Source organism: Mobula hypostoma, chromosome 2, assembly GCF_963921235.1.
Source record: "Mobula hypostoma chromosome 2, sMobHyp1.1, whole genome shotgun sequence".
NCBI lineage: Eukaryota > Metazoa > Chordata > Chondrichthyes > Myliobatiformes > Myliobatidae > Mobula > Mobula hypostoma.
Window position 1 is genome coordinate 161,594,887 of NC_086098.1, and position 12,172 is coordinate 161,607,058.

Consider the following 12,172-nt stretch of genomic DNA (forward strand, 5'->3'; position numbering starts at 1 on the left):
CTGAAGGAAGTGGGGGGGAGAACGTCGACTGAAGGAAGTGTGGAGAACGTCGACTGAAGGAAGTGGGGGGAACATCAACTGAAGGAAGTGGGGTTGAACGTCGACTGAAGGAAGTGGGGGGGAACGTCAACTGAAGGAATTGGGAACATTGACTGCAGGAAGTGGGGGGGAATGTCAACTGAAGCAATTGCAACGTCGACTGGAGGAAGTGGGGGGAGAACGTCAACTGAAGGAAGTGGGGGAGAACGTTGACTAAAGGAATTGGGAAGGAAATCGACTGAAGGAAGTGGGAGGACGTCAACTGAAGGAAGTGGGAGGACGTCAACTGAAGGAAGTGGGAGGACGTCAACTGAAGGAAGTGGGAGGACGTCAACTGAAGGAAGTGGGAGGACGTCAACTGAAGGAAGTGGGAGGACGTCAACTGAAGGAAGTGGGGGGACGTCAACTGAAGGAAGTGGGGGGAACGGCGACTGAAGGAAGTGTGGAGAAAGTCGAATGAAGGAAGAGGGGGCAATGTCGACTGAAGGAAGTGGGGGGAGAACGTCAACTGAAGGAAGTGGGGGGAACGTCGAATGAAGGAAGAGGGGGCAATGTCGACTGAAGGAAGTGGGGGGAGAACGTCAACTGAAGGAAGTGGGGGGAACGTCGAATGAAGGAAGAGGGGGCAATGTCGACTGAAGGAAGTGGGGGGAGAACGTCAACTGAAGGAAGTGGGGGGAACATCGAATGAAGGAAGAGGGGGGAATGTCGACTGAAGGAAAGGGGAGAACATCGACTGAAGGAAGTGGGGAACGTCGACTGAAGGAATTGGTGAACATGGACTGAAGGAAGGGGGAGAACGTCAACTGAAGGAAGTGGGGGGAGAACGTCAACTGAAGGAAGTGGGGGGAACGTCGAATGAAGGAAGAGGGGGAGAACATCGACTGAAGGAAAGGGGAGAACATCGACTGAAGGAAGTGGGGAGAACATCGACTGAAGGAAGTGGGGAACGTCGACTGAAGGAATTGGTGAACATGGACTGAAGGAAGGGGGGGAATGTCGACTGAAGGAAGGGGGAGAACGTCAACTGAAGGAAGTGGGGGGAACGTCGAATGAAGGAAGAGGGGGAGAACATCGACTGAAGGAAAGGGGAGAACATCGACTGAAGGAAGTGGGGAACGTCGACTGAAGGAATTGGTGAACATGGACTGAAGGAAGGGGGGAATGTCGACTGAAGGAAGGGGGAGAACGTCAACTGAAGGAAGTGGGGGGAACGTCGAATGAAGGAAGAGGGGCAATGTTGACTGAAGGAAAGGGGAGAACATCGACTGAAGGAAGTGGGGGGAACGTCTGAAGGAATTGGGGAGAATGTCAACTGAAGGAAGTGGGGGGAACATCGAATGAAGGAAGAGGGGCAATGTCGACTGAAGGAAAGGGGAGAACATCGACTGAAGGAAGTGGGGAACGTCGACTGAAGGAATTGGTGAACATGGACTGAAGGAAGGGGGGGAACGTCGACTGAAGGAATTGGTGAACATGGACTGAAGGAAGGGGGAGAACGTCAACTGAAGGAAGTGGGGGGAGAACGTCAACTGAAGGAAGTGGGGGGAGAACGTCAACTGAAGGAAGTGGGGGGAACGTCGAATGAAGGAAGAGGGGGAGAACATCGACTGAAGGAAAGGGGAGAACATCGACTGAAGGAAGTGGGGAACGTCGACTGAAGGAATTGGTGAACATGGACTGAAGGAAGGGGGGGAATGTCGACTGAAGGAAGGGGGAGAACGTCAACTGAAGGAAGTGGGGGAACGTCGAATGAAGGAAGAGGGGCAATGTTGACTGAAGGAAAGGGGAGAACATCGACTGAAGGAAGTGGGGGGAACGTCTGAAGGAATTGGGGAGAATGTCAACTGAAGGAAGTGGGGGGAACATCGACTGAAGGAATTGGGGAACGTCGACTGAAGGAAGTGAGGGAGAACGTCAACTGAAGGAAGTGGGAACGTCGACTGAAGGAAGTGGGGAGAACGTCGACTGAAGGAAGTGGGGGAGAACGTCAACTGAAGGAAGTGGGGGGAACGTCGAATGAAGGAAGTGGGGGGAACGTTGAATGAAGGAAGTGGGGGGAGGACGTCGACTGAAGGAATTGGTGCTAGAAATACTGGCTGCACAGGTGTCACCTTCCAAAATACCTTAATTTTGGGTTCTGAGCAAGGAGGTATTTTGATTCAAGTTGCTGTTTGACAGTAAATCACATGCCTACTGTTTCCAGCTCTCACCGGTTGCCTTTAGCAATCCTTTTCCATCTGTTGAAGCTGGAATGCCTGAGGGAAATTGGAGGGATTAGAATGCCTGTTGCCTCACTTGCCACCCTCCTCCAGCAGGCAGTGAGTAAGTAAGCGAGTCATGTGCTACTGTGCATCCTGAGTTTCGTTTTCTTTCTGCTGCCAGATGGATGAAGAAACCGCGATGTGGTGTCCTTGACCTGCCGCACATCAGCCGGAGACAGAGGAGTAAGCGCTATGCGTTAACCGGCCAGAAGTGGAGACAGAAATCCATTACATACAGGTACTGACACTCAAACCAGGCGCTTCACTCACACAGCTCCCCCTCAATCCTGGGCTTCCGCTACAGCGGGGGTCACTGCTCTTTGTCCCTTTCAGTAACTCAGTTTCTGTTTTTGATATCGCTGCAGCCGTGAAATAAAGTTATTGTGTTGGACTTTCTCTATTTAGAGATACAACACAGTAAGAGGCCCTTCCAGCACAACGAGCCCATGCCAACCGATTACACCCACGTGACCCATTAACCTACTAACCTGTACATCCTTGGGACATGGGAGGAAACCGCAGCACCCGGAGGAAACCTGCCCAGTCACAGGGAGAACACACAAACTCCTTACAGATATTTGCAGAATTGAACATGGGTCGCTGATGTTGTAAAGCTTTACGCTAACCACTGTGCCACCCCAAGTATCCTGTGTTGGAGTATCTAGATTGAACAAATACATTTGACTAATGCAGATCACGCTGTGGTAAATGAATGTATGAGGTCTTCCATCTCGCTATATAATGTCCATTATGAGTTGGCAGGAGCACCACTTTGCAATCCATTTATTTAATTCCACAATCTAACATTGTTTGAGACATTCCCTAATGTGCATCTTGAATATGAAAATCTTGTGTTCAGAATCAGTGGCTTGTTGCAACACGGTGAAGGTGCTGGCCTTGACCCAGTAATGCTGAAACTCTCCTGGTCCTTTCCCAAAAAACAAGACAGACTGATCAGAACTACTGTTCACTCATTAAGCACACAGGATTGGGAACTTGTGCAATTCGCCCTTCAACAATAAGTACTCCGTTTTGAGTATTGTTGGAGGGACGGGGGACCTACCTGGGGGAAGCAACAGTGGCCGTGCCTCTGGCACTGTCTGGCCCTGTGGCTCAGAAGGGTAGGGAAGAGGATGGCAGCAGTGATAGGGGAACAGATAGGCAATTCTATGGAAGTGAAAGGGAAACACAGATGGCAGACTGCCTCCCAGATGCCAGGGTCCGAGATGTTTCTGGATGTGTGCACAATATCCTGAAAAGGGAGGGTGAGCAGCCAGAAGTCGTGGTACATATTGGTACCAACAATGTAGGAAGAAAAAGGGAGGAGATCCTGAATAAAGAATACGGGGAGTTAAGAAGGAAGCTGAGAAGCAGGACTTTAATGGTAGTAATCTCAGGATTGCTGCCTGTTCCACGCAACAGTGAGGATAGGAATAGAATGAGGTGGCAGATAAATGTGTGGCTGAAGAATTGGATTAGGGGGCAGGGGTTCAGATTTCTGGATAATTGAGACCTCTTCTGAGGCAGGTGTGACCTGTACAAAAGGGATGGGTTGCACTTGAATCCAAGGGGAACCAATATTCATGCAGGCAGGTTTACTAGAGCTGTTGGGAGTGGTTTAAACTAATATGACAGGGGGATGGGAACCAGTATGATAGAGCTGAGGATGAGCCAGCAGGTTTACAAGTAGATGATGAATGTAAGGAAGGACAAGCCAATGTCTGGGTACAAGTGCAGACAGACCAAAGAGTTAAATTGTACCACAGAGGCAAAATTCAAAAGGGGGAAGAATGCTGGACTGAACACGCTGCATATTAAATGCGCATAGCATTCGGAATAAGGTGGACGAAGTGGCGCAATTAGAGATTGGTAGTTATGACATCGTGGTTGAAAGAGGCCATAGTTTGGAGCTTAACATCAAAGGATATACTTTGTATCGAAAGGATAGGCAGGAAGGCATAGACAGTGGTGTGGCTCTGTTGATAAGAGATGGAATTACGTCTGTAGAAAGAGGTGACATACCCTCAAATGTCGAATCTTTGTGGGTGGAATTAAGAAACTGCAAGGGTAAAAAACAATTATAGGAATCATATATAGACCTCCAAATAGTAGCCAAGATGTGGGTTTGTGATTGCAAAGGGAGCTGGAAAAGGTATGTAATAAGGTTAATGACTCAATTGTAATGGGGGACTTCAATATGCAAGGGGATTGGGAAAATCAGTTTGATGTTGGATCGCAAGAGAGGGAATTTGTTGAATGCCTACGAGATGACTTTTTAGAGCAGTTTGTGCTTGAACCTACTCAAGGAAAGGCTATCTTAGATTAGGTGCTGTGTAATAACCCAGATCTTATTAGGGAGCTTAAGGTAAAGGAACCCTTAGGAGCCAATAATTAAAATATGATTGAACTCATACTGCAACTTGACAGGGAGAAGTATAACTCACATGTATCAGTGTCACAATGGAATAAAGGGAATTACAGAGGCATGAGAGAGGAGCTTGCCCAGGTGGCTTGGAGAAGGATATTGGCAGGGATGACGGCAGAGCAGAGATGGCTGAAGTTTCTGGGAGTAGATTGCAAGGCGCAGATAGAGTTCAACCCAGATAAGTGTGAGGTGGTTCACTTTGGTAGGTCAAATATGATGGCAGAATATAGTATTAATGGTAAGACTTGGCAGTGTGGAGGATCAGAGGGATCTTTGGGTCCGAGTCCACAGGACACTCAAAGCTGCTGCGCAGGTTGACTCTGTGGTTAAGAAGGCATATGGTGTATTGGCCTTCATCAATCGTGGGATTGAGTTTAAGAGCCAAGAGGTAATGTTACAGCTATATAGGATCCTGCCCCTGGTCAGACCCCACTTGGAGTACTGTGCTCAGTTCTGGTTGCCTCACTACAGGAAGGATGTGGAAACTATAGAAAGGGTGCAGAGGAGATTTACAAGGATGTTGCCTGGATTGGGGAGCATGTCTTATGAGAATAGGTTGAGTGAACTTGGCCTTTTCTCCTTGGAGTGATGGAGGATGAGAGGTGACCTGATAGAGGTGTTCAAGATAACGAGAGGTGTGGATAGTCAGAGGCTTTTCCCAGCGCTGAAATGGCTAACACGAGAGGGCACAGTTTTAAGGTACTTGGAAGAAGGTACAGAGGAGATGTCAGGGGTAAGTTTTTTTACTCAGAGAGTGGTGAGTGTGTGGAATGGGCAGCCGGCGACAGTGATGGAGACAGATACAACAGGGTCTTTTAAGAGACTCCTGGATAGCTACATGGAGCTTAGAAAAATAAAGGGCTAAGGGTAACCCTAGGTAATTTCTAAAGTAAGTACATGTTCAGCACAGCATTGTAGGCCGAAGGGCCTGTATTGTGCTGTAGGTTTTCTATGATACAAAGATAGGTGGAGGGGTAGGTAGTGCTGAGGAAGCAATGTAATTGTGGCAGGACATAGACAAATTGGAAGAATGGGCAAAAAAGTGGCAGATGGAATGCAGTGTTGGGAAATGCATCATAATGTGGCGACCCACTTTCTACACAATCGAATCGGCTCACAAAACAGCCCGCGCGCGGGGAGAGACTTTCGTAATGCACCTCTGACATCATTTCCACCCGGAGAGGGCTGGAAGGGAACTGCTTAAAAGCCAGTGCCACGAAGTTTGAATAAATGAGTCTCGAGTGCGACTTACAGACTGCGTGTCATTATTTCTAGCTCTGTGTGTAGCACATCGCTGCATTGGTGACCCGGACGGTCCAAATGGGATTTGGATCAAAGATGATCGACTCTTCATCTGTTCACGCAGTTTCGTTAAAACTGCGACCATGCGTGTGGTTTGACCAAGTAGAAGCCCAGTTCCAGGTTTGGCAGATATCTTTGGATTCCACGCGTTACTATTACGTGTTGAGCTCCCTTGACCAGGAGACAGCCGCACGGGTTGGGGATTTCATACGGTCACCCCCGGAAGAAGGCAAATATGCAGCATTCATAGCACTGCTCTTAGAGACCTTTGGCCTCTCACGGTGTGAGCGAGGTGCCCGCTTGCTGCACCTGGACAGTTTGGGAGACAGGCCGCTGTCAGTATTAATGAACAAGATGCTGGCCCTGGCTGAAGGACACAAGTCCTGCCTCATGTTTGAGCAGGCGTTCCTAGAGCAACTGCCCGAGGACATACATCTGCTGCTGGCCGACGCAGATTTCGGTGACCCCCAGAAGGTGGCGGTCCGGGCAGACGTGCTGTGGAAAGCCAAGAGGGGCCCAAGAACAGGCCAGACCAGGCCCAGCAATGGAGCGCACACAACCCAGAGACAGGAGTGAGGAGGCCAATGAACAGTGGTGGGGCACAGAAGCCTGCCGTTGTCGCCCACCCTGCAAGTTCCCGGAAAACTCCAGGGCCAGCCGCCACTAATGGCTACTTTGGTCCAAATCCCGTTTGGACTGTCGGGGTCACCAAAGTAGCCATGTGCTACACACAGAGCTAGAAATAACAAGATAATCTCTCTGCACCTCCATGTTTGAAACTCCTTCCCACTTAAATAATAGTCCACACAATTGTTCCTTTTACTAAAATTGTGTGGACTATTATTTATACGTGGAGAAGGTTCAAACATGGAGGTGCAGAGAGATTTCGGAGTCCGCGTTCAAGACTCCCAGAAGGTTAATTTACAGGTTGAGTCTGTGGTAAAGAACGCAAATGCACTATTAGCATTTATTTCAAAGGAAATGGAATATAAAAGCAAGGAGATAATGCTGAGCCTTTATCAGACACTAGTCAGGCCACACTTGGAGTATTGTCAACAGTTTTGGGCCCCATATCTCAGAAAGGATGTGTTGTCATTGGAGAAAGTCCTGAGGTGTGTTCCAGATTGCAATCACTCTCAGATTCTGTCTAATCTTTTTACTCAGTTTAAACTTGTTTAATTACACCCCCAGTGTTTGTTGTCTCTGACACAGAAGAATCATTCTCACTCTGCACTCCGTCTATGTCCAACATAATCTGTTATATTTCCTTCAGGTACCCCTCAGCTTCCTCTCCTCCAAGAAAATACCAATCCAATCTCTCCAGGCCTATTCCTGTAAATGAAAGTCTCTATCCCAGGCCATATTCTGGGAGAACTCTCCGCAGCCTCCGTCATCGTGCCCGACGCCAGACCCCTAGGCCTGAGTCGACGTAGTAGTAGTACTCTGCAGCCTCTCCAGCACCATCACCAGAAATACACACAGTACTTTAGCTGTAAACTAATTGGATAAAGTTATGGGGCAGCACCCTAGTGCAGAGGTTAGTGCAACACTTTACATCGTACCAGCTGTAAGATCAGGGTTCAATACCTGCTGCTGTCTATCAGGGGTTTGTACATTCTCCCTGTGACTGTGTGGGTTTCCTCCATGTGCTTCGATTTCCTCCTGCATTCCAGGGATGAATGACTAGGGTTAGTGAGTTGTGGAAATGGTATATTGGTGCTGGAAGCAAGGCGACATTTGTGGATTGCCAAGCACAATGTGGGTTGACTGGATTTGATGCAAACAATGCATTCTCCTGTTTGTTTCGATATACATGTGACAAATAAAGCTAATCTTTTTAAACCCTTTCAAGTTGTAACATGAATTCCCAGCTCTTATATTCTGTGCTCTAGCTAATGAAGGCAAGTATCTTCACGTTATCTTTGCCACCTTATCTACCTGTGTTGCTACCTTTACAGATCTATAGACATGTGCACTGAGGTCCCTTGGGTCTTAACATTTGTGGTGCATGTTCCAGCTTTATTAGACCTCCCAGAGCACATCACTGATGATAAAAATCCATATCCACAGGATCTTTAATTCACAACTGGTCCCAATAACGTGGTTTGCTCCTTGTTTTGCTGCCTGAAGTGCAAGGAATGTGGATGTCATTCAATCAGAAACGTGCATCAAGTATGTTTTTAACTTCTGAATGAAATGACCATAAAACATAAGAAACTGAAGGTAGGAGCAGAATTAGGCCATTCAACCCATCGAGTCAGCTCTGAAATGCTGAACACACTGGGTGAGTCTAAGCTGGCAGTGACCTGCCCCGTTTGCACCAGCAATGTGCACAAACACCTGAAAATGTGCTGTTGTATGTTTATGTCTTGCACATAGATAGTGTAAAAGTTTTCTAGTCTAGTTTTAAGGCGGTAGAATTCTAAATGTCAGTTAGCCACTGAGCCATACCTCTTCTCTGTAGAGACACATTTGCTGTCATTGCTTGGTAAATATCTTCCCTTGTGCTCAGATCGTAGAGCAGGGGTTTGGAGTGGTTGAGAGTGGGAGGGTGGGGATAGTGGTTGGAGGTGGACAGGAATGTGCACTTCCAGTCCGGAACATTGGCTCAGCATCTGCCTGGTCTGAGCGAGTTCAGATCTGGGTGATGCTCTGGGTTGGTGGGGTTTGGGGTTACAGGGCTGGTTCACTGGGCTATTAATTGTACATTCTTTTCACTTCCACAGCATTCACAATTTCACACCCAAAGTGGGAGAGTTTGAGACACGTCGAGCCATCCGCCGTGCATTCAATGTCTGGCAGAAAGTCACGCCATTGGCTTTCAAGGAGATATCTTCTCAAGAGATTAAAAGTGACACAAAGGAAGCAGACATTGTCATTTTCTTTGCTTCCGGTTTCCATGGTGACAGCTCCCCCTTCGATGGGGAGGGAGGTTTCTTGGCACATGCTTACTTCCCTGGGCCAGGAATTGGTGGAGACACACACTTTGACTCTGATGAGCCGTGGACGCTGGGAAACTCCAATCATGATGGTTAGAACGTGTTTACATTCAACCCAGTCATTACTTCAAGTGACTGAAATAGTTTTACTGTCTGAATGCTTGCAAGAAAATGAATCTCAGGGTAGCATATGGTAACATAATCAGTGCATACTTCGATAATAAATTTAATTTGAGCTTGGAACTTTAAATTAGTGCACAGATCTCATCAGCAGAGCTAAGATAAAGGCCAGAGATTCAGCAGGCCAATGCTCTGGAGCAGCGGCAATGATTCTGTATTTGTTGTATTTTCACAGTTACACCTTCCCCATCTGTAACCGTCAATGCGTGAGGGAAATGAGGGCATTGCTGATTCAGTTGGTACCTGCTAGGTTCTCGAGGTGGGAGAGGGGCTGCATTCTGATCAGCAGAGTTTACTAATGACTCTATACGGGGTCAGACAAGGATAAACCGTTTTCAAATATTTCCACCAATTTCACTGAAAAAAATCTATTCAGTTATTCCCTAAGACTCTGGGGTTCAGGGTTCAGGGGTCAGTGGGGTTTGATGGAGTCAAAGCAAATACCCACTTCCCCAATGCACAAGCAACAAAAGGCTCAGAACTGAGCACATTAACTACCAGTGGCAGAGAGTGCAAAGTGTACTGCCGGATTCTCTGAGAAAGCAGGGTGTAATGCTGGTTCTCTGAGAAAGCGGGGTGTACTGCTGGTTCTCTGAGAAAGCAGGGTGTAATGCTGGTTCTCTGAGAAAGCGGGGTGTACTGCTGGTTCTCTGAGAAAGCAGGGTGTAATGCTGGTTCTCTGAGAAAGCGGGGTGTACTGCTGGTTCTCTGAGAAAGCGGGGTGTACTGCCGGATTCTCTGAGAAAGCGGGGTGTACTGCTGGTTCTCTGAGAATGCAGAGTGTAATGTGGGTTTCTCTGAGAAAGCGGGGTGTACTGCTGGTTCTCTGAGAAAGCAGGGTGTAATGCTGGTTCTCTGAGAAAGCAGGGTGTAATGCTGGTTCTCTGAGAAAGCGGGGTGTACTGCTGGTTCTCTGAGAAAGCGGGGTGTACTGCCGGATTCTCTGAGAAAGCGGGGTGTACTGCTGGTTCTCTGAGAAATCAGGATGTACTGCTCGTTTATCTAAGAAAACAGGGGGTACTGCCCATTTCTCTGAGATTGCAGGGTGTACTGCCCGTTTATCTGAGAATACAGGGTGTACTGCTCGTTTATCTGAGAATGCAGGCTATACTGCCCGTTTCTCTGAGAATGCAGGATGTACTGCTGGTTTATCTAAGAAAACAGGGGGTACTGCCCGTTTCTCTGAGATTGCAGGGTGTACTGCCCGTTTATCTGAGAAAGCAGGGTGTACTGCCCGTTTCTCTGAGAAGGCAGGGGGTACTGCCTGTTTCTCTTTGATTGCAGGGTGTACTGCCCGTTTATCTGAGAAAAAAGGGTGTACTGCCCATTTCTCTGAGAATGCAGGGTGTACTGCCCGTTTCTCTGAGAAAGCAGCGGGTACTGCTGGTTTCTCTGAGAAAGCAAGGGGTACTGCCCGTTTCTCTGAGATTGCAGGGGGTACTGCCCGTTTATCTGAGAAAAAAGGGTGTACTGCTAGTTTTTCTGAGGATGTAGGGTGTAATGCTGGGTTCTCTGAGAAAGCAGGGTGTACTTCCTGTTTCTCTGAGAGAAGCATTGGGTCATTTCTAAATCCCCCTGATCATCTGCTTCTGTTCCCTCAGAAATTATTTCCCCAATGTTATGAATAACGATGAAGTTTTCATTTTTATCTCCAATTCCTATCTTTTCCTTGCAATCCAAACTACTGAGTGACAGTGTACCTTCAGCCCAGAAATGGGCCTCTAGTATCCTACCCCACTGTATCTCACTCTAGCCACATATCTTCCCCCTCCTACTCCCTCAACCCTCCCCTCCCTCAACTCTCCCCTCCTTCATCCTCCCTCACTCATCCTCCATCCCACCACTCTTCACCAGTCCTCCTCCATCCCTCTTCCTTCCACACTACCCCTTTCTTCCACCTTCCTCCACTCTCCCTCCTCCCTCCTCCACCCTCAATCCCCTGCTCCCTCCTCTCACAAGACCAAAAGATGGAGGAGCAAAGTTAAACTATTTGGCCCATTGAGTCTGCTCCGCTATTTCATATGGCTGAGCCAATTATCCTCTCAGCTCCAGTCTCCTGCCTTCTCCCTGTATCCCAATCAAGAATCTATTAACCTCTGCCTTAAATATACTTTGGCTTGCATAGCTGCCTGAGGAAACAAATCCCACAGATTCACCACTCTGGCTAAAGAAATTCCTCCTCATCTCTGTTCTAAAAGGACACCCCTCTATTCTAAGGCTGTGTCGTCTGGTCTTAGATAGATTCTCCCACCATAGGAAACATCCTCTCCACTTCCACTCTATCAAGGCCTTTCACCATTCAATAAGTTTCAATGAGGTCACCCCTCATTCTTCGGAATTCCAGTGAATACAGTCCCAGAGCCATCAAATGCTCTTCATATGACAAGCCATTCAATCCTAGAATTATTTTTCTGAACCTCCTTTGAACCCTCTCCAATTTCAGCACATCCCTTCTAAAATAAGGGGCCCAAAACTGCTTGCTGCTCTTAAGTGAGGCCTCACCGGTGCTTTATAAAGTTTCAACATTTCATCCTTGCTTTTACAATCTAGTCTTCTTGAAATGAATACTAACATTACATTTGCCTTCCTTACCTGCAAACTAACCTTTAGGGAATCCTGCACAAGGGCTCCCAAGTCCCTTCGTACCTCCGTTTTTTGTATTTTCTCTCCATTTAGAAAATAGTCAACCCTTTCATTTCTTCTACCAAACTGCATGACCATGCACTTCCCAACACTATATTCCATCAACACACATCAAAGTTGCTGGTGAACGCAGCAGGCCAAGCAGCATCTATAGGAAGAGGCGCAGTCGACGTTTCAGGCCAAGACCCTTCGTCAGGACTAACTGAAGGAAGAGTGAGTAAGGGATTTGAAAGCTGGAGGGGGAGGGGGAGATGCAAAATGATAGGAGAAGACAGGAGGGGGAGGGATAGAGCCGAGAGCTGGACAGGTGATAGGCAAAAGGGGATACGAGAGGATCATGGGACAGGAGGTCCGGGAAGAAAGACGGGGGGGGGGTGACC

General features: G+C 47.8%; 1 protein-coding gene across 2 annotated transcripts in view; it reads left to right on the forward strand.

Annotated features, from left to right (window-relative positions):
- Positions 1–12,172, forward strand: part of mmp24 (matrix metallopeptidase 24) — a 269,586-nt gene that overhangs the window by 187,180 nt on the left and 70,234 nt on the right. For both annotated transcript variants that reach the window (XR_010017057.1, XM_063040950.1), the window contains exons 3-4: positions 2,425–2,541; positions 8,757–9,061. Coding sequence is in view for 1 of the 2 variants with exons in the window: in XM_063040950.1 (XP_062897020.1) it covers positions 2,425–2,541; positions 8,757–9,061 (422 nt within the window). In the remaining variant the exon portion in view is untranslated. The remainder of the gene's footprint in view (positions 1–2,424; positions 2,542–8,756; positions 9,062–12,172) is intronic.